The following is a 26,572-nucleotide window of genomic DNA, read 5'->3' as shown; positions in this document are numbered from 1 at the left end:
AGGGATCTGGGGTTTTGCAGCAAGTAAAGGGATTCACAGGTATGAAATAAGATTTTATTTTAATTCCTCCTCAACTTGAGACAAAGGGACCTACAAACAGCATTCATATCAAGGTGAAATTTGTTGCCACTTCCCCTGTAAATATTTCTGCATCAGGGCAAGAAGGATGAGGAGGAAACACTGTTACAAATAACCCTTTAGGATCCATCTCCACAATATGCCAACAAAGGGCAGGCAGAACTGCTTCCCTTGCACCAAGAAGGTAGCACAAACCTGATGGCCCCATCTCAACTAGAACACGGTGCCAGGGCTCATCCCACTCAGTGCAGAATGCATTTATCCTTTCAGGCAGCACATTTCATCCATACCCTGCTTAACCAGTCTCAAATTTCAGTAGTGGTTTTACTCACGGACATTACAGCAAAGGAGAGCACTGGAGAAGGCAGAAGGAGGATTGTTTGCACTTTCTGGCACTGTTTGATGCTTCAGGGAAGAAAGGACAGTAGAGAAGGAGGGCAGGCAGAGGGGGACAGCCAAAGCACACCAAAGGGGCAGAGCAAAGAAGTGAGAGAGTACCAGGACTGTACTTATCTCAGAAGTGAGAGGGGAAAAAAGCTTGAAAGGCACACTTAGGCATTTGTTCTTTACTGAAGATACTAGATATCCTTTTGATATATATATATAATTCTTTTTTTAATCAGAAGATACTTACAAACATATCCGACCATAAACCGAAAGCCTCTAGATGTCTGCAGTCAGGGACAGACAAATAAGAGCCCTTCACCCTCAAAATACACCGTTGAATTCCTGCAAAATGTGAAGATGGAACAAGAGTGCCAGAGAATCATGGCTCTAGCATGTACAGCACAAAGATCCTGCTGGCCCTGCAAGGGAGAGTCAGCTCCTGTGGCCTGTGTAACCCTCACAGGCAGACAATGTGGTCAAGAGATTTGGCATCAGTTCTGCTGTGAAAAATAAAGCAACAGCCCTTCATATTCAGAGTTCTCGGTGCTTTTAGAGAGCCTTTTATGCTCCTTGGAAAGATGCCTAAGATTTGTCACCTATATAAAGCACAAAATACCTTCAATGGGCAAAATTATCTCAACTGCTTCCTTACCTCCAAATACTGTGACATCTGGAGAGACAATAAATGGGGAAAATAAAGGCCAAAAAAAAGAAGGAAATGAGTGATTCTAAGATCTGCAGAGGATTCCAAGGGATTTGGGGAACTAGTCCTGATTACATAAAGCAGAAGTTGAACAGCAGGGGTCTTTTAGGTGACTGTGCATGTCTCAGACACAGCCTTTGTGGAATTTTTTCCATTCAAGTTGTCTTGTTGGTTGTTTTTGTTGTTATTTTTTTTCTGAGAAGTGAGCAAAGCTGTTATCCCTGTATCAAGCACCAAGCTAAGAATTCATAGATCCACAATACTCTAAGCTACTTCTTAAATCTCAAGACTTTACCTTAATAACCTATTTAGAAACAAACTAAAATGCAGCACAGCATATCCAGGCAGAGCAATAATCCAGGATAGCTTTTTTTTTTTTAATCTAGCAAGTTATTTTTTATTAGCCTTCTATTTCTTAATAGGGACCTCTCAAGGGTTGGGTTGTAGAGAATTGGCCAGTATACCAGTTCAGCTTCCCTATGACTGACTTAATATATGTGGCATCTGCCCTCCAATGAACATTATATCGCCCATCTGGGCCAGAGGAGGAGGGGGAGCTGGAGCAGGGAAGCACTGCTCAGACAACATCCTTGCACGATGATTAGGTCTGGTCCAGTGATCCGGAATAATAATCTGAAGGCTCACTAAGCATAATGGGTTTGGAGACATCCATGCCTGGGCAAACCTTCCCATGAGCATCCTTTACCTGTGTTATCACTGTGTTTTGCATGTCTCATCAGTGTCAGGGTAGCTGACATCTCATTATGCAGCCAAGGTGGAAGTGGACAGATACTGAGTGAGCATTAGAACTTTTCTTTTCCCTTTTATTATTTAATTCATATCTTCCCATTATCCAGTGTATCATGAAACTGTGAACTAATTAAGTCCTGTGGGATATACAATCAGTGCTGGATTTTATTTTTCTTCCCCTCTCCTTTTGGTAGGCTAAATTTCATTATATATTGAAATACAAATAATTCTGCAACTCTTCTTTGGATAATAATAGAGCAAATTACAAACAGTAATGATACTGAATACAACAGTGGGGCAGAGCTTGCTGCTTACTTTGTATGACCTAATTAAGTCATATAGGGGCAAATACTGAAAACAAAAAGAGAGGCAAGGGCCTAAATCATTTTCTAAAAAAATCTATGAAAGCTATTCTCTTGGGGATGTTGGGCCAGACCCCAGGGAAAAGGCCAAGCTGGTGAACCCAAATTTCATTAAGTCTGCCATGCAGCTCACAGATCTCCAGCCAGCAACTTGAAACTCCCAGAAATTTCAGGACTCCTCAAGATTCAGAGCTGAACTCAGCTCAGACTCTAACTCTGAGACAGCTCAGAGACCAGATTTGAAAGGACAGAACACAAGTGATGGATATTGCATCACATTCCAGAAAATATAGTTGTTTTCCTTGACTGGGGATCCTGTCCTAAAGTTTTCAAAGTGGTTCAGCTTGGACTGCAAAGTGTCTGAGTCAAGGGAGGACCATATGTGACACAAATAGGACAGCCAGCACTTTCAAAAAATAACCTGCTAATTTTTTATAATAGCAACAGCCCAATTTTCAAACAAAACTATGTTGAAATCAGAGCTCTCTTCCCTGCAGAATTAAGCTTAGCTATCTCATCCAGGTGATCCAAAAATTAAGGTGTCTGGAGTTAAGCTCTTCATGTTCATTACAATATATCTTTATATGTATTTATCAGGGGGGGAAAAGGAATTAAAGAAATGGAAGAAAAAAATGTACCTATGAGGAGTTTGTGTCAAGGTACAATGATCTTTCTCGTACTTGGAGTTTCAGTACATCTAAGACAATAAAAGAAGTTCAAAGGATAACCACCTCATTAACTCACTAGGAAAGAAAGCTTGTGGTGTTTGCTAATCTCTTCATATGATTTTGGTGTCCCTGGCTTACACATTCACTTGCAATTTAAACAGATGGATGGGGAACACCATGGGAATGCATATAATGTACTTTGGATGTGACCAGGAAAATGGAGGAATGGATCTGGCAACATGGTGTTACTCAAAACCCAGCAAGCCATTCCTGGATGAGTTACAATAGCCACTTAATATAATTTTAAGTAGAGTTGACAGGGTGAATTCACTGTCTGGATACTGTTCTGTAGAGTCAGGCAACAGAAGAATGGATTAATACCAGTGCAGGGCTGCTGCTGGTCAGAGCCAGATCAGGCTGGTGGACGTGTCTCTGCCACTCACTGTACACCAAGATCCTTCTGCCTGAATTCCTCTTCAATGTTACTAGGCTGTGTCTGAGACCCATTGGTAACAGAGCTGCTAAAAGTATCATAGAACTGGAAGAGATCACCATCTCACTGGAATTTGGTTCTCTGCTTTTATTATTTCATGATATTATCTTGTCTGGCCTCTCTTGTACATGTACCACGCTCCTTCTCAGTCATCTCTAGTCTTCTACCCAGCATTATCTCACCAGGAGGTTGCTGCAAATCTTTGACATGTTCACAGTCTACATTTGCCTCATTTTCAACCTACCAAATCCCAACTCATCTCATTAATCTCTTCCTTACTATTTTAAGAACTATGACAGGTCCTATAAAGATGAAAGAAAAGATTACTTCACCCTAAAGCTTGTACGCCTAGACTCAAGCTCCTAGAATGAAGATTTTAAGGGTTGGAGCTTTCTTCTGCTTCTTGCCAATGCCCCCTCTATGCTCTTGATAATATAACCTTCTGTCAGTCTTTCTTCAGTGCCTCTTTTTACTTCCAGTGCCATTCTGGAGCTTCTCCTGTCCAACATCATCTAATCCTCTCAGCTCCAACCCTCACCCCAAGCCCATCCATGCTAAGACACTGCTGAGATATCAGCCTGCCTGTTCATTGCTCAGCTGGCTGAAGAGTAAGCAGAAAACTAAGCACTGAGCAGTGTAGCTATACTGGGAACACTACAGATCAGTTTTGAGATCTTTGCATGAGAGTTCAATAGAAATGCCAGATGTTAATATAAAGAGATGCAGTCTCATTACTTGTGCACAGAGTTGTGCTGCCTGTTAATAATCCTAAGGCACGTGGTGCTTTTAATGCATTTCACTACTTGATGCTGAACCTGGGGACCATTATTTCCACGGGAAAGGTAAGGCCAGTTCTCATGACATGATTTAAACCTCTACAGTGAAGCATGCATATGCTGCACCAGGTCGTAAATCTTAAAGGGATGCTGTCAGCTAGAAAGGGACCAAAATTGAAACCATTTATCTGAACTCCCCACCCATCCACCACAGCTCACCCAGGCCAGTTTTGGGAAGAGGGATAAAATTATTCCAAATACCCACTGGGTTAATTAAGCAGCAGCAAATCCTAGATCTAAAAGTGCTGTTGGTTTTATTCTGCTCTCCCTGAATCAATTAATTGATTCAGAACTTTGGACTTTCCTTATTTTCCCCACTCTGAGCGGAAAAGCCGTAGCAGGGACAAACCTCACTACTTTTTCCTATTCTTACACCCACGTGAGTCAAAAGACAACTTGTCATCATCTCATTACTGAGACTAGAGCACTCATAAACTGTTCAGATCACAGCCAGCAGTAGGTAATAGCTCCTCCATACTGCAACCCAGACGTTAGTTTGGGAAGGAAAATATAAATTAAAGTTGTAGTTACCACTTGATCTGGTACTCATCTGAGCAATTCTCTTTTCTGGTCTCCTGCAGATGCCAAATAGCATTTTATTTATTTATTTTGCTTGGTTGTCTCCTTAGCTGAACATGTTTATGGTAGCATAATTAACAAGGCTGACTAGCAAACAAACACTAGCAGGCAGAAGCCTGAATGTGACATTCCTTCACAGACCAAAGACTTAAAATAGGAAGATGGAAGGATACTCTACTGCAATAGGAACTACCTATAAAGTAGATTTGCAGGGCAAATATTCAGAGACTCCTACTTTAATAAAAAAATCTAGAATCTGTGCTTAACAACACACCAAAATTACTCTGCTAGGACAGTTCAGCTACTTCTGGGGTGAAGTAGTGGAATTCCCACCATTGATTGCAGGGTTACAAATTACCGTAGTAGCTTTCATACCAGTCCAGAGCAAACAAACTTCCATTTCCTAAGTCTCGACCATACTAAGACTGTGTGATAATCTGGTTTAAAGTAAAAAACCAGATAAACAAACAAACAAACAAAAAAAAACAGCATTTTTTCTGGTAATTCAAACGTTTAACTCTTTCCACCTGCACTACACTGTACGTGATAGGTCTCCCCCACTTCTCAGGAGCTGCTCAGTCAGGAAAGGATGATGACAAAGTGATATTTGATGTTCACCAAATCTCCAGCCCCTCTGAATTCTTTCTCACAGGTGGTACAACCCAGTACATCAGCTCAATACAACCAAAAATTCTGCACCACCCTGAGGACTATTAAAGAACATTTTTGGTTTGCAATGAACAGATTTAGATAGTTTGATAGATAGAGATAAAAATATAGATTTTTATATAAGTTTGCAAGTAACAGATTCAGATATCTACTTTAGAGTCTTACAATTATATTAGTTCAGAGTCATAGTTTTTTATAATAAACTCTTTACAGATTACCTTCTTGCTACACCCACATGTAATATTGGAAAGACTGTCTCGTTTTATTTCTGATATTGAAGAGAAGCAAAACCCAAATATAACCAGAGCTGCACAAATGCTGAACACTAGGTCTCTGCCAGAGAGCTGAAATTCTATCTCACAGCTAAGATTTCTGTTCAAGTAACAGAAAATAACAGTTTAAAACAGACTTTGAATTTATATGAAAAGGAGAATGTTAACAAAGATATACATTGCCTAGAAAATAAGGTAAAGCTCATTTATGTCTCATAAAATACATGATTAACCATAGTTAACCATTACTTCAGCTGCACTGTATTAGAACTGCTATTCAAAGTTGGAAAGCATTTAATATTATATATTGCTGCTGTTCAGCCCAAATTGTTGGTTTTTTTTCACCCCCCTTAAATGTACACAATATTACAAATTTAATTTTAAGCTGTTTGAATCAGTCTGTAAAAAAGATTTGATTATACCTGAGTGTTCTGGCCCCAGTTTTTCCATATCTCAGTAATCTTGGCGGTAATTGGCTGATTAGCTCCCTCACACTCCATCTCTGCCTCAGTTTCCATGGTAATGTTACAGGAGCTATTATAGATGAGAACTTCATCTCTTTCCACTTTAGGGCTGAAACGAGAAGGGAGGTTAAATGGGGTGTCATCAATCTTAATGAAATGCAATTATTTTTACTCTTATTAATCATTGCAAGCCATTAGCTTGTGGCAACTCCTGGCCACCATTTGTCAAACTTTGCAAATTTCTGTAATTTTGTTTCCATTCTTTTATTGTTTATTTGTTTTTCCCCCCTTTATCTGCACACGCTCAGGATGAAAATACATGCAGTAAATATCTCTCAGTGATGCCTTTCTGCTTCCCCAAACTGCTACAAATAGTAGCAAGTGCCATTCTAGGACCGAGGCAGGAAGATAAGTGCAGACAACAGGGAGGGAATCAGCAGTGTGAGGATCAAAGATGGACTCCTACAAGGAGTAGGGTTTGTTCGTGTCTCCCCCCCTCCCCATCTTACTCACACTTAGCAATAGGGAATGAATAACTTGAAACTCCCTTAGGGCAAGTGGAGAAATTGGAAAAACCACACAACTGGCTAACTGGTCCCTAATTCCAACTGTGAAAAAATGAGCTCATTTAGGGGTTCCAATTCCTGCTACCCAGCTGATTGCAATGATGCTTTGTTGCTAGCATTGGAACATTAACTTAGTAAATTAATTAAACTTACTTAACAGCCCAGACTAAGCAGATTCGATATATGTGCCAGTTATGCTAACAGACATCTACTCTAAAGCCTCCCCTTGCATAGTGGGAAGAAGTGATAGAAAAGGTGGTGGGGAATAAATATATTTTCCCTGGCTCTTGCTGGTGACAGCTGCTGACTTCAGTAGCATTTTGTCACTAGGAGCAATAGGAGCCAACATCCCTCAAAATGAGGGGATAACTTTCCAATTTACTTCTGCAGCCTTTGGATCAGACCAGGATAATCCAGAGTCACTTTCCATTCCTTCCCTGGCCATTGCTCCTCTCCCTTCTTTCATCACCTCTTTACATGAGATAGAAGGACTTTAACACCACCCACACACCAGATACACACCTGCAACTTGTGGGATGGAAAGTGGAAAGGAGATGAGTTAGGGCAATACCAATATATGTAAAAATGTCACCACTTTTCTGAATAGCTAGGAAAGGGCAGAGTTCACAAAATAGAGGACTGGATAGACAGGACCAGGATAACCAGAGGTCTTCAGGTTCCTGAGAACCCCATGTAACAGGATTTTCTAAAGTGCCAAAGTTAGGAGCCTAAATTCTACCAAAAGTGACCTAATTTGAAAGCCAACACTCAGAGTCTTGTCAAGAGGGAGATGATGGTTTGGTGAAGGGTCTGGAGCACAAGTCTTAGAAAACTAATATGTTCAAACTAGAAAACAACTATTTTGGGAATTCTTAAAATAATACACATTTATTGTTGTAATTAATAATAGTAACTAATAATAACAATAATAAAAAACATATGGATTTGAGCTCTGAACAAATAATCATAATTCAAGAGTCAAGATCCAGGGTGGGCACAAAACTAATGAAATCGTTCCTGCCTTAACTGCATATTAAATCTCTCCTTTCTTACTACTTTTGCAGTGGTTTGAGCAAATGTCCTGCTAATCTAGTCTGTACTACAGCTTATGAACACCCAATGGCAAATGCATATTTGTTCAAAGAGGTGCAAGTCTTATCATTAACATCACTGGTACCGAGATACATCCCGGAATTCCCTTTAACAAGTCATTCTTTTTATTACATTTCCTTTAAACACTTTCCAGCTGAAGTCTTCTGGACACAGTTACTAAAGATCAGGGAGGAACTGGCTTTTCACCTACAAGTGAAGCTCGTTAAGTTTTTGTAAAAAGACATTAACAACCACTCAAAGATCCTTGCATCAGCTTCAGTGCAAATCAGGTCCATGCCCTGCATCTAGCCAAAAACCACTCCCTCCTGCCTTTAAAACAGTTATTTAAAGATGCAGCTTTCTCTTGCAGCATTAACAAGATGTGCTATGCAGCCTTGAAAGATAGCCCACTCCTTTGAATTATTGTATAGGACAAGAGCAGTTCTCAAAGTGTTGCTATCAAAAGCCACTGTAGTTCCCTACGGCTGGCTTTTGATTATTGATACAGCAGAGGGAAAGGTTCATTTAAATATAGAAATAAAAATTTTCTGTTAAAAAGGTTCAGCTCCTTGCAGGAGGCTTTCTTTTTTTGTAGTTTTTAATGTAGCTGCCTCCTTCAAGACTTTAACGCTGACAAAGGGCAACAAAACAAATACCCCTAAATGTACTCTCAGAGCAGCTCTTTGTTTGTACAGTGGGGTGCCACATTCAGCATGGTGTTAAAACTTCAGGTTCATAGAATCATAGAATTGTTTTGGTTGGAAAAGACCTTTAAAGATCTTCAAGTCCAACCATTAACCCAGCACTACCAAGGCCACCCCTAAACCATGTCCCTCAGCATGATGTCCCCTCCAGGGACAGTGACTCCAGCACTGCCGTGGGCAGCCTGTTCCAGTGCCTAGCAACCCTTTTGGTAAATAATTTTTTTCCTAATATCCAACCTAAACTTCCCCTCGCAAAACTTTAGGCCATTTCCTGAAGCTTCTTGTTTTCAAACAAGTCATTCTGGGAGCAATAGAACTGATAAAATCAGTTTAATTTCAGGATTCTTTTCTTTTTCCTCCTCTAGGTTTCTCCTCCTTCTGTCTTCCTCAACAAAACTGTACTTCCTATCTCCTAGGATGCTTAAGACATTACATATGGACAGTGTGACTTGGCCAGCTGTACATATCTGCTGTCTGACCTGCAGTTAGCTGGCAATCAGCAGATTAGGGCAGAATTCTGCCTTCCTCTTCCTCCACAGGAAAATCATTTCTTTCTGCCTAACGGAGATTTTCTCAAAACTGATGAGAATTTTGTAATTCTTAAGACATCCATTCCTTATGAAACCCAGGTTGAATTAATCAGAGCTCAAGAGTTAGTGGGGAGGAAATGCCAGACTGAGAGGAAGATGCTGTAACTGTGTAAATTATTATTTTTTTTTCTTAAGCAAATTTAAAAAATGTGCAACTTCTGTCTTGCTGTCTTTGTTCAGTAAATGCCAACTGGTTTCCTTCCCTCAACACAGGGCACCTGTATCTCCCTCTTATTAGTCACGACATCAATTGTGGTATAAGGACCCAATAAGGATAAGGACCAAATCTCTGCAAATCCCTGAAAATTCCTGGATTGCAGCATCATGCACCAGCCAGGAACAGACTCACCATGTACAGCAAATCCTGGGCAGAGCACCACAGTGTTATTCAACTCTCTATTTGTTTAATGTCTTTTGGAAAGCTTTATTCACCTGTTTCTTCCTTAATTCAAGCCTCCCTCTTACTTCTAGAAGTAAATGCTCTGCAAGTATAAATGCCCCACTTCTCCACTAAAGGCAATGGCACCAATTTATACACCTGGGCAGCTTGGCTCTGGATTTGCAAACCCTGAGCCTTGACTAAGTACCTGAGCACCCTTGCGGAGTAAACATTACACAGCCTGCTGAATGTTCTGTGACTTTTTACTTATGAAACTGCTTGGAGAGAGGAAAGGGTAAAAAATAAAACTAAAATAAAAATAATAATTAAAAAAATAAGAAGAAGAAAGAATAAAAACTTCTGCTTTTCATAATGCCTAATCTTTTTCCCCATTGGCGTTCACCAGATGTTGCTTTGGATCAGAAGATAAATATTAAAACCTAAGAAGGAACAAAGCAGACTGTTTACAAGATGGATTTTCTGATGTCTCTCAAACACTAAAAAGATGGAAGAAGGAGGGGGGACTAGAGATGTTTTGATAGACACAAGGAACAAATTTCACAACTCAGCGGAGCTCTCTAGTGGTCTCAAGGCTAAATTGTTCTGTTGGCATCAACCTAAGAATTAGAATATTCTCCTTCAGTCCATCATTTGGCAGGGGCCAATTCTGCAAACGGTGGAACCTTCTGGGGGATGTTGCTCATGGGTGAGCCCACTCAGCTGTTGCAGAGAAGCAGCACCAACCTGGCAAAGAGTCCAGCAAAACGCCTGTGGGGTGGGTTGATGTTCCTCCAGTGCCACTGAGGTGGGCTGTCCTCACAGACATACAGGTAAGACACAGATTCTCTCTGGTTGTAGGAATCCACCGTGACTTGGACATCACATTGAATAAAGGTGGCTCGATATTCTTGGCAGTCAACAGAAGAGTGTGTCAGCCCACAGAGAACAGCCAAAGATGCTGCAAAGACAAGAGGGAATAAAAAATAATAATAAGCCAAAGCAGCCTACACACCACTGACATTAAGCAGATTTCTTAGTCACTGGCATTTGTCACTGTGGATTCCTGATGTGCGTGTTCTGACCTCCTTTTGGTGGAAACTTTTTGAGGACAAATAGGTCTTCATGCAACTGCTTCAACCCCTTTTTTTTTTCTGTGAGGAAGCATAGAACCTCCTTTGTGCATCGAGCATCAGGATGGTCTTGAGCATCAAACCACTCCATGCAGGAGGAGGAGACAAAAGTGATTAAATAAAAGCACGGGCATTCTTCTGAGGAAGATGGACCACATTTTACAGGTCAGAAGTAAAGCACAAACCCTTTACCAGGAAGATATGACAGCTTAAGGTCTATCACAGCTTTGAAATCCAGAAATAGGTTTAGAGAAAACTTAGCCACAGCTTGGAGGCCTTCTAGGGAAGCTGGATGAACTGGGATCTCCCAGTTCACCTTGCTTTGACCCTGAGTGAGACTAGAAACTCAGTCTGAGCTTGACTCCATGGATGTGTTAGAAAGTGCAATGACAGCAGCTGCTTTGCTTTGAGGTGTATTTAAGAAATAAGTGGGGTGAACATAAAGCAGGTTTTTGTATTTTGAACCTAGACAAAAAGGCTTAAAAAATTTTGAACTGTCACTGAAATTCAGATCAACTGAAACATTTGGGTTTAATAATTTGAGAAAAAAGAATCTTTTAAGCATTATACCATGCTAGAGATCAAATCTGTTTCTCTCAAAACCCTGAGCATGTAAAGACTTCTGGAAATTTTTTATTAATCTGAACTAATAAAACAGTTGTAATGAACTCCTTAAAAAGGGTGGACAGTAACACTGTAGTATCCAGGAGTGTTCCTCAATATCAAAAGTGCAATCAATGAGAATTTAGCAAGACAGGATATTGTTTGTTTGTTTGCTTTTTGAAATTTCAGTTTGTTCAAAACATCTCTTGTTTTCTGGGAATTGTCATTGCCAATGAACGTCTTGGCTCCTAAGCAAGTCTGAAAAGGGGTTTTGAAATGGTAAAAATATGAAAATGTTGCATTTCTTATGTTAAAAGATTTAGCACTTTTTGCTAAAAATTATTATTTCATATGGAGTATTTTAAAAAACTTCAAAGCTGCTTAATGTTTAAAGTATTTTCTGAAATATTAAAATCTAGCATTTCATTTGCTCTGAACTTCAGAGAGAGAGTTCACAATTTTTCTGTATTTTTCTTCTCTGGATTTAGAATAAGGAAAAAAACTTACCCACATCTTCACACATTTTGCAATGTGCTTAGTCTCTTTTTTTCCTCATATTCAATGACAATTCCTTTACTCAACATCCATTCAAACACAACCAAACACAATCCCTGCCTCAAAGACCTACGTATAAACACAAGAGAGATAAGTAACAGACAGAGAAGCCTAAAGGAATGATGGCACTGTGGACACACTTTTTCTTGTCCAGAAATTATGTCTAGAGCCTCCTGAGGTGTCCAAAATTCCCACAGGAGCCTTGTGTCTGGCAGGAGGCCAGGCTGCCATTCTAAGGGCATTTGAAGTGGTACTAGATACCTGTGGTTTGGCAAATGAACACCATCCAAGAGGACTAAATACTACTGAGAGCTTGTCTTTGCAACAACCTGCAGCAGAACTAATCTATTACAGGAATTTCTCCTAAAGGGATGGCAGGTATGGTTTTTCTTTTCTTTTTCTTCTTTTTCTTTCTTTTTCATTTTTTCCATCCATTGAAAGGCTGAGAATTTCTTAAAACTAGCAAAGATGAAAGACATCCAAGCAGCAATGGTACTGAGCTTTCCTTCCTTTGCAAACCTCAGCTTTCCTGTGGAGAGAAAAAATTGTTCCCCTTTTGTAATCGAGCATAACAGCTGCTTCTGCTTTACTGTTCTATTCTACTAGTAACACAAAAAGCTGTAATAAGCTCAGATGTGGCAGTGGGGAATGTACAGCTACCTTAGGTGAATAATGAGCTAAAGCAATAGAAGCACTGAGAGTAGAGTAGAACGTAACATTTTCAGTTGGAAAGGACCTTCCATGATCACCTAGTCCAACTGCTTGACCACTTCAGAGCTGACCAAAACTTAAAGCATGTTGAGAGCATTGTCCAAATGCCTCTTAAACACTGATAGGCTTGGGGCATCAACCACTTCTCTAGGAAGCCTGTTCCAGTGTTTGATCACCCTCTGAAAGTGGGTGGTCAAAGGCATTAAATTCACATTTCACTGTTTATACAAAACCAACAGGTTGCTGAGCTTTTACTTTGTGGTCTTGAAAAGAATATGACAGAGTTTTCCTAGGTGGAAAAGCAGCTGAACTCTATTTTAGGATGAATGTTAGAAATTACCTGCAGGATCTCAGGATATTTTCCTCAACACCTTGCTGCTATCAAAGACCTTGTCTGGCTAATGTAAGTCACCAGAAGATATTTTCTGCATAGTCCTTACAGCTCAGCAGAACAGTAGCTTTGATTACACCCAAAATGTTTTGTGGAAATAAGACATTTCTGATGTGACCCAGTGCCCTCAAAGTTATCATGCCAGTAGGAACACAAGGCCTTCCATCATGCCAACTGCAAGAGATAATTTTCAACTCAAACCAGGTGATTAAAGGTATTCATTTAAAAAAAATCTGAGCTATAAAACATGGTTACAAAGAGTTGTAAAGAGATCAGTGGAAGCAAAGTACAAAAAAACTTTGCTTAGTCGATACACAACAGAAATAAATCTAGGACCATTTGTCCCCATATCCTAAAGTATGTCCATCTGATGGACATACTACTCTTCAAGGTGATGTCCAATTCTCATTCCTTCCTTGGGGATCTCTGAGGTCCTGCTATTTCCCTGATCCAAAAGGATTTAATACTTTTCTCAGGAGTAAATCTTGGACTTGTCAGTTAAATGCAAATACCTTTTGAATGTATTAGTGCCAATATCTCCTTACACAACTGTAAGAAAAAACGTCAGCTAAATATCAGCAACACACATAGTATTTCCTAAAAGGACAGTCTGTCCATTCTGGGACACAATTCTTCTCCCTGCTCAACTGGTTAGTGTTCAACCCCCAGAATGAAGCTTCTTTATACTTTATATATATTTATATTCTCACTATAAAGTTAAAACCTGGTAATCACATCACTGAAATTAATGTATGCATCCCATTGCAGCTTCTCTCTTAAGATCAGACAAACCAGCAGCCAAATATCTCCATGTTGGTAACGGGTTAGGGACTGACCACCCCCAACCCTGTCTTGGAAGGATACTCTGGCTTAAGCCAGGATCCTGGGATGCTCAGCACTAGGCCTTTGTTCCGGGTCACTGTTTAATAACCTCTGCTGGTCATGTGATGAGGTTAAAACTTGCAAGAGTTCCAAGAGGAGCTGCAGATTGACTGAACAACTGTCCAGGAGTCCCAGTGCCAAACTGCACATCCCCACTTATCCACCTCTCACAAAACGAACTGCAGGGCTTGATATTAATGTGTGCTTAACAAGGAAGAAAAAGTTTTTAAAAATAAACACATACAAAGGAAAGGGAGAGGAAAGAACAAGACCCATTTAAGGTCATCAAGTCCAACCTCTGCCTGTGAAGAATTGCTCCCTAGGAGACATTCATATTGCACAGCTGAGTTTCAGAAGTCCCAAGAGGTAACTTTGCAAGCATCTATTCCACTGCCTGATAGATCTCACTGTCAGAACACTCCTTCTGTGTAATCAATATGCATTCTTTGCCTATTTCTTAATTTCATTTCTGGATTTGAAGGACATAAAGGACCATTTGGATCCTTTGGTTTGATCTCCACAATAAACATCAGAGATCCTCGCTTCTACTCAGGTTTCAATTGCCACAACACATCCTCTTCAGTCTTTTGCTTTTACTCATACAAATCACTCCATTTCCCTGGCTATAGTCCCCCTATAGCTGAGTGAGTCTCCTTAGTACATCTCCCCTTACTGCAAGCAAGAGTCATTCCTTTCTCTCTCCTTGCCCCATATGAAGGGCTTCACCAAGCCATGTTTCTCTTCCTTTTTAACCAGTCTCATTTAATTTCTAGCCTTTAATCTAAATCCTCTTTCCTATACATCCACTTTTACCCATGCAATCTGGCTAACAGTAGGTCCAGGACTCACTAACAAAGACCCCAAGAATTGTTACATCAAAACCCTTAAGCCAGACCTGTTATTCCAAACACATTCATGTGACCAGGCAAATCACACTCAGCTTTTTTCCTTATGGATCATCTTATCACTTCACCTCCTTTTAAAGCTGCCTTCTTTACCCTCACCCCTACGTCAAATGTACAACCTAGGGTACTGACTTATTGCAAAATTTATATATGGTACCTACCTTAATATTACCTAACAGGAACATTCAGTTATTTTCTGACCTGTCCCATGCTTCCTGCCAGTCTTTCCATCTTTCACAGAAGCATAACTGAATCCCACAGAAATGAATCATGTCTTCTGCAAATTTAACCTGAGCTGAGCAGAACCCACAGCTGTGTTTGCACTCATCAACAGCACTTCAACATGAGTAACAAAGCAGGAGCAAGAGAAGGGGAGAGCTCTTGGGATCAAGCCAGTTATCTCTTTACCAGACTTATAAAGACTCATGGGTTGATTTGGGGCTTTTTTGTTTTGTTTTGTTTTTCCTTGAAGGAAGCGTGGTTTTGTTAATTTGTTATTTTTCCTAAGCTCTAAAGGTGAAACTCAAATTTTAGCTCTGTTCTATTTGTTGTTTTTTCTGCAGCTTGCAAAAAAAAACCAACAACAGTTGTCATAAAAGAGTCTAAGCTTCCATTCCTGTTCCTTGTGCTCTGAAACTGAGCATGTTTCAGCACTTGGGTTGCTCAGTTCTTATCAATGATCAAACCAAAAACTTGCTGCAATCCCACTCAACACCCCACTAAGACCCTGTGGGACAGGATTATGGATGGATCATGCTGAGACCAGAGGCTCCTCGTGTCTTAGAAAACTGCCTGTTAAATAGGAAAGAAGTCACATTTCCTACCTGCAGAGCCTTGGCCCACTGATTTGATCACATGAGCAAACTGGGGATTCCCACATGAACATCTCTAATCTCAGGCAGGCCAGACACAACATGACCCAGTGCTGGAACCCCAGGTGCTGAGCTGCCACCTGACACCCTGCAGTGCCAGAGGGAAGGCATTTCTGCTTCGCTGCCTGCTGTAACAGAACAAATGCAGCTTGAACTCTTCACTTCTCATCACCCGCTCCGCGAGCAAAGCCGGGAAATGTCAGACGAGCGTCCAACCTGACTGCTCCAGCCTCTGCTCCCCCTGGGGCACCACAGGCCAACCCCTCCCATCTCCTTCATGGCTCATGGTCCTGCACCCCCGAGGTCACTTTGCCACCTCTCCCACGTGGGTGAGGCTGTGAATGAAAGGGTCTGAGCACCAGATACATGCGTGCCAAGTGGCAAACTTCCCCGGGCAAGCAGCAGCACATAAACCACGAGGTGAGAAACTGCACTTAATAAATCCACTCATGCCCTAAGTGGTGGGAGTGTGCAACCCCCTTAAATATCAGGGGTAAGCCACCTGGAAAACATCTTGCACTACATAGAGATTCACCAATGGCACAGTAGATCTGCACAAGCTGAACGTGTCTGTCTGTGGGAGTATAAATAGCCTGGCAAATAGAGATTTAAGCAGCCTGCAAAGGACATTTTTTTACTAAAAACAAAACAAACAAACAAACCACCCACAAACATTTTCCTGTAAATACTCCATTGACAGAGAAACATTGTTATAATTCCACTGGTGCGATTTGCAAGGCTGCACACTGCAAAATCCAGGACAGGGTAGAGGAGGGGGTTGTCTAACAACTGGCCTCAAAGAAATAGCGCCTGTACTCCTTGGTTGGTGAGGCAGAGCATCCCCTGCATCCGCTCACCACCCAGCAATCAGCATTCACTTACTGACATCTAGTGTCGGTAATAAGCATCGTGGTCCTGCCTGTAGGATGCTTTTCCCCAGGCTCCCTCTGCCGCCTACAACTCAGCTAATTTTGAGCACAGTTATTAATGTTTTCACAGTTTGGATCCATTTTATTACACTTTATTCTGTTATTCTCCCCACAATAACCAGACTTCCCTAATTTTGCTCTGATTTTTTTTTATTATTATTGTTTTTTCAGGACTCCAGCACCATGTTTTCTTTCTTGTTTGAAAAATAATAAACAGTTTCATGGACTGTACCTGGATCTTGTTTCAAACAAAGAAAATTGAGCCCTTACGACCTCTTAGTGTCTCCTTTTGAGTGCTGGTGGTTGGGTTTTTAATTCATTTTTTCTTTCCCCTCCTCTGTTTTTCTTAGTGTTCCTGATGGATAAGGAAAGGATCCGTTCAAAGTGACAAGAGCAAATTTAGATCATTGAAATAAAGGAGACTGAATAGAACCCTTGGACTCCTTTTGTCCCAATGTTGGCTCAAAAGAATGTTAAATTTCACACTGGAGCCATTTCTCAGCAACTAATCTGCTCAACTTCTGACTCTTTGGGGAGTTTGAGATTCCACACACCTTTGAGCAAAACCCTGGCAATTTATCCTGATGGCCACTCTCACAGCCATCTTTCTTTGAAGTCCAGAAAGGATTTCAGTCCACGGGTCTTTGCTCACCTGAATGATGGATCTCTGCATGGCCACTGGACAGCAAATATCTCTGTAGATCTCAGGATGTTCAGACCTTTGAGGGGGCTGAGATATTATGCTGCTGAGTGTTGCAATGCTACAGAACCAAGGTAAGTGCTCTGTGCTTAGTGTTTGAGGAATTGCCTGTGTCTCTGAGTGGGATTTAAAAGTCTGAAATCCTGCCTTTTTCAGATCTTAAAAGCCTAACTCTGTGCTGCCAGTAGGAGAGGGAGGAAACCCATCTTTTCCCAGGAAATGCCCATTTCAAAGTTACCTCCCAAATTGAGGCAATGGAATTTCTCTCTATGAGAGAGCTGGAGATCATTGCATCATTCCCTGCTGCCTCTGTCTAGTTAAGGAGGATGCTCTGGCTATGGGATGATCCCATCTTCCTCTCAAGGAATTCAAATCCTCATCCCCAGCTTTCCCAAGCTATGAACTGGCCATAGTACATTTATTTTTTTTACCCTCCCAGTCATCTACCTTTTTCTTCCCACCCCTTTGCTCCACAGAAATGGTCCCACCATGCAGCCAAAACACCAAATGCATGAGCCCACAACAGAAAAATCATCTAAGGGAGTTCAGCTCACTCAGATGATCATGACAGACAAGAAAGAGGTCCTTGGTGCCCAACCAGAAAGCTCTCATGCATGTTTTATGTGGTACAATTTTCCCAAGGAACTGCAGACATTGTGCACATCTCATACACACCCTCATACACACTCAGAAAGCTTGTGTGGCCACCAGTGCATGGTGGTTCTCGTCCAAATCCCACAGCCATTGACACAAAAACTGCCCCTGACAGCACCCATCTTTGGACTGAGCACAAAAACCAGAAGTAAATGCTATGATGGCTCCTCTGCTTTCTCCAGGGCTGCTGCTGTTTTCTCTTCCCTTGGGATGAAATACTCTGAAATCCCCCACTTTTTGGGTCAAGATGGTGTTTTAGAGGATATTTTTACCACTATGCCAGGTTTTGTGTCTTAACTGACCATGTAAGCGAGGGGCCAGGCAGCTCAGATCAGTCATCGTTGTGTTGCCCAATAGTTCACACACGGTTCCACAGACTGTGACTGAAGTCTTCCCTGGGGAAAACCCAGTTCCACGCAGGTAAAATGCTCCTCCCTTCAAGCCACCTTGGAAAAGAACAGAAAATGGGATTTAAAACAGAGCCCAACAGAATCACAAAATCCTAGGGGTTGGAAGGGACCTCGAAAGATCATCTAGTCCAACGCCCCTGCCAGAGCAGGGTCACCTGGAGCACATCACACAGGAACACATCCAGGCAGGTTTGAATGTCTCCAGCTAAGGAGACTCCACAACCTCTCTGGGCAGCCTGTTCCAGTGCTCTGTCACAACCAGCTGTCAACAAGAGTATTCTTTGAATTAAGAATTTTTTCTTTAATGCTAAAAAAAAAAATAAACCACCCCAAAACAACTGTGATAGAATCACAGAAGGGTTTGGATTGGAAGGGGCCATAAAGATCACCAAGTTCCAACACCCCTGCTGTGGGCAGGGACACCTTCCACTAGACCAGGTTGCTCCCTTGAACACTTCCAGGAAGGGGGCTTCCACAACTCCTCTGGGAAACCTGTTCCAGTGTATCCCCGGTAAACACAGTCCCTCATACTGCCCCTGTGGATGAGGCTGCATCAAGCCTTCATGACTTACCCCAGTTGTGATGCACAGCTGTCACCATCAGCTGAGAGGTGAAAGTCAGGTTGGAAGAAGCCCAGCCCCTGGGGACATCCAGGCCCAGCACAGGGTACTCCCCAACAGGCAGCAGAGGAGGTGAACACTGCAAAGTAGAGCGAGTGATGGTGACACCCCTACAAGCAAAGTCTCCAACAAATACACAGATGGTGTCCATCTCTGTGACCTGTGATACTGTCATCGTCAAAAGGAGACCAGTTGCAACAAGTGAAAGGAAAGCTGGGGTAAACTCCTTGTTGTAACTTATTTTTCCAAGGTAATAGAAGATGCCATCTACTTTTAGACTCAAAGTTCTAGTCCCATTACCTGGAGGCACCGTACAATGGATAGCTACACAGGTGACATTGAGAATGAGGCAAGGGTGATGATCAATAAGAACAGAAGTCACTCTCTTTCCTTTCAGGGCTGAGCCTACTAAGGTGAGCAGGCCTCCACCATTGGTACTGAAGTTTTGTGGGTAAAACTGGTACACCTTAGGCAGGATGGTGAGAGAACTGGATGCTTTCCTGAAGCAAGCTTGCCCTCTTTTCCTGTTGGATATGGAAATGTTGTGTTCCCCTGGGGCAATGCAGTCCAGCTGACACCTGATGTCGGTCTCATTCCAGAAAGTTATCTTGCAGAAATCCTGGTTATTCATGTGCACCATGGGCCTATCACTTGACCATGCCAACCTCTGTCCTTTGATCATCACATAGGTAAATGTCCCGTTGGTCTCCCAGGTCACCAAATCTACGAGGGGGGTCCACCTCTCATGAAGGTGGAGTGTGCAGTCTCCAAGGCAGACACTGTTGATCCCATTGACACTTACTGTGACATTAAGAACCCAAGATGTCTCAGGCAAACACTGGTAATGCAGAGGACGGGACACTGGAAGGACAATACAACTAATGGTGTGGTTATCAGAGTGCTGGATCTCACAGGAATAATTACTGTCCAGGCTGACCTGTACCAAATTCCTCCTGGATTTTAAAGCAATACCAGATATAGTGAGTAACATCCCACCACAGAGTGAACCTTGTAATGGGAATATGGAGGTTACCTGTGGAGTTACTGTAAGGGCCTGCAGCCCAGCTGTCACATGAGCATATCCAAGCTGCCTCTGGATAACCTGGATGGGGTAAGTCCCAGGCTCCAGGCTGTTCAGTGGCAAAGAGCATTGGTAAAACATTGCAGACTTGTTGCCATGTTGAAACTCAAGTTCACACTCACTGTGTCCAAGCCTAGCCAGAGATCCAGTGATGTTTATCCCCTGGATGCTCAAGAGCAGGCTGCTGTCTGTGATGTTCATTTCAACAACAGTAACCAGAGGAGTCAAAGCTCTTTGGTAATTAAAGGTGGTGCTCCCTTTTGCAATGACAGCATGTTGAAGTGACGTACTGCTGATAACTACATCTACACTGACAGAGATGTCTTGTGGATCTTCATTAGACGAATTAGCAGCTGATGGGGTCAGGCACCAAACTGTCTCTTCTGCCAGGCAAGTAACTGTACAGGTCTGCTTGTTCATTGAAACAGAAACCAGGCCAGGATCATGACCAAAGCCCACCCCAAAGATTGTGAGCAGTGTTCCACCTAAGAGACAAAGAAAACAAGGAAGAAGGGTATATTATATGCAGAAAAGGATTTAATGACTGTCTGTGAACAATTACAAACCATGACAAAGCTGGTAAGCATGGCAGACATTCTTAGCCTGGAAGAAGAAATTAAGTCCTTCTTTTTGGAACAAGGCAGCCAGAGATAATATCAGTCATGTATCAGGATAATGCTATGTGGACAACAGGCTAAGGTATCAGACAGGCAGGAACCCTCATGGCAGTAAATGACCCTAGAAAGCCACCACAGAACTGGAAGAAGCTGCTGTGAGAAGAATCTATGAGAGTAAACACAGACTGAATGCTTCAGGGAATGGGACTGTCTCCACAGGCAGGTAGGGAGATGGTAGAAATGGTTTGGTCCTGCTGCCTACAGGGAAGCAGAATGCCATATGACTACTTTCCAATCAAAAGCCAGAACCATAGACCTTCCTGCAATTTTCAGTTCTGCCTGGTGACTCAGGCAAAGTGCCAGATTTACCATGCCCTGATGGTCACTTGACCAGAAAAGCTGATACATTTGATGAATGCTTTGAGCTTCAAGCCCTCCCCTACATACACACTCCCAGTTTGTACCATTCCAGATGGGTAGTGCAGGAAGAGAAGAGCAATTCCCCCTCCACTGTCAAAGGCAACTCTGGCCAGGGCATCCTGTGCGCGGGCTGGAGGAAGGCAGCCTCTCTGCTCTCCTCCTGTGGGCACCTAGATGTTTGGTTTTTCCCCTGAGTATCTACTTAAGACCACAGAAGATTCCAGCAAATGCGTAGAGAGGCTCTTGGTGTGAACCAAGAGGGTCATTCATAAATAGACCAGGTTTCTAAGCCTTGCCTTGTAAACATCTCTCTTATGAGGAAAGGCTGAGAGACCTGGGTCTGTTCAGCCTGGAGAAGAGGAGACTGAGAAGGGCTGTTATCAGTGCTTATATATTTCTAAAGGATGGGTGTCAAGAGGATAGGGCCAGACTCTTTTCAGTGGTGCTCAGTAACAGGATGAGGGGCAGTGAACACAAAATGGAACACAGGAAATTCCATCTGGACATGAGGAAAAACTTACTTATTTTGAAGGTGACAGAGCACTGGAACAAGCTGCCCAGAGAGGTTGTGGAGTCTCCTCTGGAGATATTTGAAACCGACCTGGATGTGACCCTGTTCAGCCTGCTCTAGGTGAACCTGCTTTAGCAGCAGGGTTGGACTAGATGATCTCCAGAGGTTCCTCCAACCCCTAGTATTCTGATCCTATCCTATGGAATGGATCTTATCCTATGGTATGGAAAAGCAACTCCAGAAGAGTAAGACACAAAGTTTTGACCTCTAGCTGGTGCAGTCTTGTACACCTGTCTACGCCATGATCAGCCAGCTTCTCTAGGAGGATGCTGCAGAAGATTGTCAAAGGCTTTGCTAAGGTCCACTAAATTTCTGAAACATTGCAAAACAGCAGCACCTGCACTGCCTCCCAGGGTGCTGGGAATAGGGGTAGCACTGCAGAAGGAGCAGTCTGGATTTTAGAAAGTGACAATCCTTAAAATGCAGATTCTCCAGCATTCCCAGCCTAATCCCATCCATCCAAGCCCAGTTGAAGCCTCTCTCCATCTTTCCTTAGTTTGCAGTACTGATGCTCCCTGTGCCCTGCCTTGCTTCAACTTCTTTATCCATTAAGCCCATGCCCTTCCTTTTCCCATGATCTGGCTGAAAAATTAAGTTGTTCTGTAACAGGACTCCTTTTGAGGGAGCTCAAACCCTTAATCCAGATGGCCACACAAATGTTACAGACATGAAAGACTAGATATAACAGGGGGAACTGGTGCTTTCTGCAGTGATGAGACCCTACATCAGTTTAAGCCATTCATAAAACTACAGTCAAAGAGTTAATCAGCTCTTATTTAAATTTCAATTTACCCTTAAATGTGAAAAGAAGGGTGCAATTCTTTTCCCCCCTCTTTTAGCACAGCTTCATCTTCAAAACTGATAGCCTTTTCCTTACAGGCTCTACCCACACTCTAATCTTTCAAGGCTTGGGCATTTCACAAACTATTACACTAATCACATACCATAAAGTCTCTGAGCTTTTGTGTCTTTACATGTGTTGTCAGCCTGGGAGAGCAAACTGTGAAGGACCTGAGGTTGCAAGACAAAGATTTCTCTCTCTTCTATAAAAGCATTTCTAAGGGTTTATGTAAAATTCACTACAGGGATTCAACTCTCCCCCATCCCCAGCCAAATGACAACATAAATCAACCATCTCCAATCTGCATTTTAAGATTTAAAGTAAAACTTTTCTTTTTAATTCACTGATGTTTTTCTCTGAAACATGCTTAAATTATTTCCAATATTTAAAAGCTTGGAACAGGATTAATAAATATTTCACTTTTGATTAAAATTAACGTTGAAAAAGGGGTCTTTTTTATCATTTCAACTTAACAAAAATGAACAGCCCCTTTGGGATCACTTGAAATTATTGTTTGCTTCAAACCACTATTGTACCCTGCTTTCTGCCCAACTTTCACACAGAAAGCCTTGAAAGATGGAGGTGTAATGACTGAAAGTAACAGCACAGATCAGTCTGATGTGGGTGTGCTTTGTTTTCCCAATGGGAACTTGCAATGATATATGAACTAACACTTGGGGAAATCAAATTCAAAGCACAGGAGAGCCCTGAGCCAACAAACTAGATTGAGGGATGCTCACTACAATCCCATATTTCCAGACTGCTGCTGTCTGCCAGTTGATGTCTGCATAATAAAGGGTCCCAGAGTTAAAACACTCCCATTTAAACTGATGTGAAATGGGATGCCCTTTCCATTCCTGCATGAAAACTATGCCCTTGATCCCTTTAACCCCCATAAGTGGCTGCAGATGTACAGACACTTCTTACCCAGAAAGGAACCACAACATGGCTCTATGCTGAAGATCTCTGAGAAGTACTGGATTAACAGCTCAACCCTGCAAAACACAAGCAACATACAAAGGAGTTTGAGGGGGTTGGGTTTTTACATTTTTCTCTCCTACTGCAGTGCTATTCTTTCTTTCAACTCCTGTGTTGGAAGATTAAACACCAACTGGCACCTCACCTTTGTTCAATGTCACAGTGACAAGACCAACCCACACCCCAAATTCTTCAATGTGATTTGAGCTACATCTCTTATGAAAACTGTCTTAATGAGTAGCAACCTGTGAGCCAAATTTAGTCCATGAGATGTAACTGAATTGCCCTTCAAAATAAAGAATAGTGATTTTTTTCTGCCAAACAGATCCCACTGTAGCTACACACAGAGACAGGAGATGTCAGTGTGTTTAAGACATCCCAATTGCCTTCCCTCCTTACATCATCCCAGCAGACAGTGGAGGTAACTACAGGAAAAGGAAAGCCAGGCAAAACCTCCAGAAGTCAACTCAGATAAGGATGTAGTTCTGTTTCTGTCTCACCTACGTCTATTGTTCCTCCTTATCACACTCCTTTCAAAAACATTACCTGCCCTAAAAAGGCACATTAGAGAAGCAGACCTTCCCAAGCCTGCAATCCAGCCCACCAGAGATCAGAGTTGTCTCCTAGGATCCCCCATCTTCCTTCAATCTCTGTCTCTGGAGACAAAGAGATGGTGCTGCCAACAGGCTCCAACATTAGATGGGATGAATCCCTTTGTGTCATCCCACTGTCCACAAGCTTTCTCCTTCTGAAGTTCCTTAATGCAACAAGCAGCTCAGGGTGGTTTGTTAGCACTAAAAGCAGCTCCCTTCTCCCCAAGCACCATTGTTTCAGGATCTTTCCTAGCAGCTGCCATGGATGAGAGCTGAGTGGCTGAGGAATGAAACAGTCCTGTTTGTGAATGCATTGTTGTATCCCACTTTCGGGTCAGTTTTCCAGTATATTTTAATTCCTTTAATACTATAGTTATCTAGGCATGAACTTGAAGTGTCACCTTAAAAGATGGAAATAGCATCGTTTAGAAATTCTCCAAACAAAGCAATTTTTTCTATTTTTCAAACTAGCTTTTTTTCTCATGAAAAGTATTTCTTTTCTTCTCCTGTTTTCCTACAGCAGGATTTATCTGCATTTGACCTGAATCTGTGAATACCTTTGATTGCCTGAATATGCATTTTTCATCAAATCCACTGTTTTGTCTAAAATGTTTCTCTCCTGCCTCCTACTGATCCAAGGGGAGTTAATTGACTGGCATGAGCAGTTTGCTGACTTGGATCCCACAGATCAATAAATGCCTTGATAATTATTCATAATTTTATACCACACTGCAGATTTCACCGTTAGCTACAGAATTTGTGAAAACTCTTGCTTTCCTTTTCAGATTAACCCTAAAATACTAAATAAGATGGAGAATGAAATTCATATCTTAAGAAAAGTACACAGGTTCACACACCTGGTAGAAGTGACAGCAATGCCATTGATGATGACAGAAACATTGTACCATCCTGCAGCCAAAGCTGGAAGTGTCACGTTAACACCATGGTCCGTCTGTGCCTGGATCTGTGCCCATGAGCCCCCAATTTGGACCTTGATGTCTGACCCTCGGTAACTGGCAAACTGGGATATTCCAATCTGAAGCTCCTGACCACCTGCAGAGAGAAGGATGGATGAAACTATTAGTGTTTCTAGCAGCAGTTCTTTTAGTACACATAACCATCGCCAGAGGAAGAACGTGGAGTCCCATCATGCCAGAGCATGTCCAGTCATGTTCATCAGTCCAACAAAAAAAATTATCACAGTGGTTCTGTATATTACTCAATCCCTTGTCTAAGGACACCAGCCACCAGGTTTGTTTTGAGAAGTTAGCATTGTGAACTTGTCTATCATAGAATGGTTTGGGTTGGAAGGGACCTTCAAGCTTATCTAGTATCACCCTCCCTTCCATGGGGGGTCCTGCCAAGGACACCTCCCACTAGATCAGATTGCTCAAAGTCCCATCCAACCTGGCCTGGAATACTTCCAGGGAGGAGGCAGCCACAGCTTTTGTGTATAACCTGTGCCAGTGTCTCATCAACCTCACAGCAAAGAAATTCTTAATATGTGGTCTAAGTCTCCTCTGTTTCAATTTGAAGCCATTCCCCCTTGTCTTGTCACTCCCTGCCCTTGTCAAAAGTCCCTCCTGAGCTTTCCTGGAGCCCCTTCAGGTCCTGGAAGGTGCTCTAAGGTGTCCCCAGAGCCTTTTCTTCTCCAGGCTGAACAACCCCAACTCTCTCAGCCTGTCTCCATAGCAAAGGTCCTCCATCCCTCTGATCATCTTCATGGCCTCTTCCAGACTCACTCCAAAAGCTCCATGTCCTTCTTAGGTTGAGGGCCCCAGGACTGGGCATTTTGACCCTCTGTAGCCATTCTCAGCCTGCTGGTACACACTCAGAATAGGATCCATGCTCCCTTACCATAAATGTCTATCCTATAAATATGTGCAGCTGATAAAAAACAAATCCAGTCTTCCTATAGCTCAAATAAACTGGACTTGGAGAATTCTGAGATTTTTCCTCAATCACATACATTGATCCAGACCCCTCTTTTCAGCACTATGGAGGCATCTAACTTTAACAGGAGCCTCAAACATCAAAATGATCTGCCTAAAGTCAGATGCCCATGCATGCTCCAAAGCACCTTGTTATCAGGAAACATGGCCCTGTCTCCTATTTAAGCTCTGGTGTAAGCCAAGTGATAGTCAGAGGATACTTTCCTTTATTTGTGTGTATTCAAGGAAATAAAAAAGGACAAGGAAAGCAGAGAAGAGTTTTTCACAAGCTAAATTCCTCCTGGAAGAGATTTTAAAATGTAATGTTATGCACCAGTAGAAATCACACAGAATCACAGAATTCTTGAGGCTGGAAAAGACCTCTGAGATCATCAGGTCCAATCTATGACCTAACACCACTACATCAGCTAGACCATGGCACTAAGTGCCACATCCAGCCTTTCTTTAAACACCTTCAGGGATGGTGACTCCACCACTTCCCTGGGCAGTCCATTCCAGTGTCTGATCAAATAAAGGCATTTTCACTGAGATAGTTCTATCTGTAGTCAATGAAGAGAAAGAGAGC

General features: G+C 42.1%; 1 protein-coding gene across 1 annotated transcript in view; it reads right to left on the bottom strand.

Moving 5' to 3' along the window:
* The window catches only part of PKHD1 (polycystic kidney and hepatic disease 1 (autosomal recessive)), a 248,035-nt gene that overhangs the window by 183,885 nt on the left and 37,578 nt on the right, over positions 1 to 26,572 (bottom strand). The window contains exons 29-34 of the mRNA XM_010004904.1: positions 24,913 to 25,108; positions 23,412 to 23,479; positions 18,907 to 20,520; positions 18,227 to 18,370; positions 10,337 to 10,550; positions 6,220 to 6,370 (exon numbers count right to left, since the gene is read on the bottom strand). Of these exons, the coding sequence (XP_010003206.1) occupies positions 6,220 to 6,370; positions 10,337 to 10,550; positions 18,227 to 18,370; positions 18,907 to 20,520; positions 23,412 to 23,479; positions 24,913 to 25,108 (2,387 nt within the window). The remainder of the gene's footprint in view (positions 1 to 6,219; positions 6,371 to 10,336; positions 10,551 to 18,226; positions 18,371 to 18,906; positions 20,521 to 23,411; positions 23,480 to 24,912; positions 25,109 to 26,572) is intronic.

Source organism: Chaetura pelagica, unplaced genomic scaffold, assembly GCF_000747805.2.
Source record: "Chaetura pelagica isolate M959 unplaced genomic scaffold, ChaPel_1.0 scaffold99, whole genome shotgun sequence".
Classification (NCBI taxonomy): Eukaryota; Metazoa; Chordata; class Aves; order Apodiformes; family Apodidae; genus Chaetura; species Chaetura pelagica.
This window is presented reverse-complemented; position numbering and strand designations above follow the sequence as displayed.